This window comes from Dipteris shenzhenensis, chromosome 29 (assembly GCF_047967505.1).
Source record: "Dipteris shenzhenensis isolate YYH24624 ecotype China chromosome 29, Dip_SZ_1.0, whole genome shotgun sequence".
Classification (NCBI taxonomy): Eukaryota; Viridiplantae; Streptophyta; class Polypodiopsida; order Gleicheniales; family Dipteridaceae; genus Dipteris; species Dipteris shenzhenensis.
The window spans coordinates 45193878-45196793 of NC_141624.1; the positions used below are offsets into that span (position 1 = coordinate 45193878).

A 2916-nucleotide genomic window follows, 5' to 3' on the forward strand; every position below is an offset into this window, starting at 1 on the left:
ATCCTCCTTCCCTCTTTCCCTATGCTTTTCCTCCCCTTCCCCCTTCACTGGCTCCTCCACCCTACGTTCTCCTCCCTCCCTTGTTCCTCTCACCCCTCGGTCAGCCTTCTCTCGTTCGTGCATCAGCCGAGACACGGAGACATTAATAGAAACTTCGAGAGACAACGTGTTGATTCGTTACTTTTGCACCTCTTGCGTTGCGTTAATCGACGTCTCTTCACCTTTGTTCAAGGAAAAATTCAAATGTGTGCCTTAAAATTCGACGTGAAAGCCACGGGTCCAAGTTTGTATGACGGCTACGACTTGTTCGTTCGTCTCCAGACTTTTAACCCATTGTCTAAACTCAGAACTCACCACCCACTGCAATCCAGTGCCATGCTTCTCCACTTCCTCCTCCTCGTCCAAGCCTTCTGCCTCGCCTTCTCGCAAAATCTGAACTTCGTCTTCCAAGAGTTTTCCCAGGACAACGCATCCTTGCTTTCCATCGCTGGAAAGGGCGCCATCCGGAATGGCGCTCTCCAGATTACAGATGACACAGGGTCGGACCCCTCCATCACCGCTAATACTACCGGACGAATCACATACAACCAAGGGCTGCAGTTCTCCAACCCCAATTACAACTACACTGCATCGTTCAACACCTCCTTCGTTCTTAACATTGAGACTATGGGCGATGGCGGTACAAACGCTACCGGAGGTGGCATGGCCTTTATCCTGACTTCCCATAGAGCTACTTTGGATTCACAAATTCCAAACAGCTATGGGAAGTGGCTTGGCCTCTTCAATTCGAGCCTCAATGCAACTCCGGACGCTACACAGCAGGTTGTCGCAATAGAATTCGACACCTTCAAGGACAGCTTTGATCCTGATGATAATCACATCGGCCTCGACTTGAACAGCACTGTTTCCGTCGCGACAAAATCCCTCACCCCCCTGTCCGTCTTCCTTCACACCAACGCTACCAACACCAGCGTCTGGATCGACTATGACGGCCGTGGCAAGGTCCTTGATATCTTTATAGCCAACGAGACGAACAGTACCAAACCAAAGCATTCTGGGCTCTCTTACAATATCAACCTCGCTCCTCTCCTTCCATCCGAGATATACGTGGGATTCTCTGGCTCTACAGGAACTAGTTTGGAAACGCACTGTGTGCTCGCGTGGGAGTTCACCACTTCAGAGGGCATCCCAGTCTCTGGCGAGGGCTCGAATGTCGTCCTTATTGTTGGCGTGATTGCTGCAGTGATGGCACTAGTTTTGTTGGTTTTGGCCGTTCTTCTTGTGTCGAGGCGCCGAAGACTAAACAAGCTGACTCGATCCCGAAGTTGGGAGGCTTTAAATTACGGGCCTCGCAAGTTCACGTGGAGAGAGTTGAGCAAAGCAACCAACAACTTCAGTGCGGGCTGTCTATTGGGGCAAGGTGGCTTCGGGGCGGTTTATAAGGGGACTCTGCCCTCCGACAACTCTACGGTGGCTGTGAAACGCATCTCACCCAAGTCGAAGCAAGGCGAGCGGGAGTTCATTGCGGAAGTGACCACAATAGGGCGGCTACGACACAAGAATCTGGTGCAGCTGCTGGGGTGGTGCGACGACAGGAGGGGTAAGCTACTGCTGGTCTACGAGTACATGCCGAAAGGGAGCTTGGATCAGTATTTAAGAAGGGGAGAGCGGGAGGCGGAGATGGGGTGGGAGAGGAGGTATCATGTGATGAGGGGGCTAGCGACGGGGCTACTGTATTTACATGAGGAATGGGAAATGGTGGTGGTGCACAGGGATTTGAAGCCGAGCAATGTGATGCTAGACGGGGAATGGAATGCGAAGCTGGGGGATTTTGGGCTGGCACGGTTGATAGAAGGGGGCGGAGAGGGGCTGGAGACGAGGAATATAGCGGGGACGCCAGGGTATATGGCGCCTGAATGTATAGAGACGATGGTAACGAGAGAGGCGGACGTGTATAGTTTCGGGGCTGTTGCAATGGAGGTGGCCACCGGACGCCGCCCCTCATGGCAGCTCACCCGCTGGCTCTGGTCTCTACACCACCACAATCGTCTCCTCGAAGCGGCGGACCCTCGCCTCACCGCCTACAGCACGCCGCAGATGCATGGCCTTCTCCTCCTGGGCCTCGCCTGCTGCCACCCCGACCCCGCCTGCCGCCCCTCCATCGCCCAAGTTGTGCAATCCCTCGCCACCACTCCCGGCCCGGCCCCCCCTTTGCAGCCCCTGCCTCCACCTCTCCATTTCCTCTTCTCCTCCTCCTCCTTCTCCTCCTCCACCCATTCCTCCTCTAGTTCGACGTCTGCCACACCTCTAATCTCCTCCGTCGCCGGCACTTTGTCCACCCAGATGGATTTGCCCCGCTAGCATTACCCAACACACTAGCTATAGTTTCCCCCTCCTCCTTTTTGCAAAGTGGTTTCTCTTTACGCCAGCAGCAGTTTTCTGCCTTACCTTTGAGTGCAACGCCTCTGTTCTTGTTCCACAACGTTGCTGGCCGAGAACGGATTGTTATTTTTTCCATTGAAAGAGACTTTGGGGAAGAGCTACCTCCTGGTATATAAGAAAGTGTGATGTTTGATTATTGATGGGCTCATGTTATGGAATTTTTGAGAGTCGTAAATTTTTGTGGAGTGCCCTCCAAGGGTCTTAGGGATGGGTGGATTTTTTGGGGGATTGGGTTAGGAAAACTGTTTTTTGTGTGTAGGCTGTCAATTTTGACCGGGTTAGTAGGAGTCTAGGGTTAGTGGTGTGGTGAGGTTAGGTTAGGTTTCCGGTATTTAGGGTAGAGGGTGTTGTAGTTAGGGCACCGTCTTGTTTTGTTGTTCGTTGACCTATGCGAATGTTAAATCGACCATCGCTTCTCTTATTGGCTCGCTTGGCTTGCGCCTTTCATCTGGTGCTTCGCGCTCTTCATCGCGT

At 52.9% G+C, this 2916-nt stretch overlaps 1 protein-coding gene across 1 annotated transcript; it reads left to right on the forward strand.

Annotated features, from left to right (window-relative positions):
• Positions 1-243: 243 nt before the first annotated feature.
• LOC147882914 (putative L-type lectin-domain containing receptor kinase S.5) lies at positions 244-2361 on the forward strand. The gene has a single exon (XM_087400533.1). It carries the CDS (start codon positions 244-246, stop codon positions 2359-2361), a length of 2118 nt encoding a protein of 705 aa, XP_087256659.1.
• Positions 2362-2916: the final 555 nt, after the last annotated feature.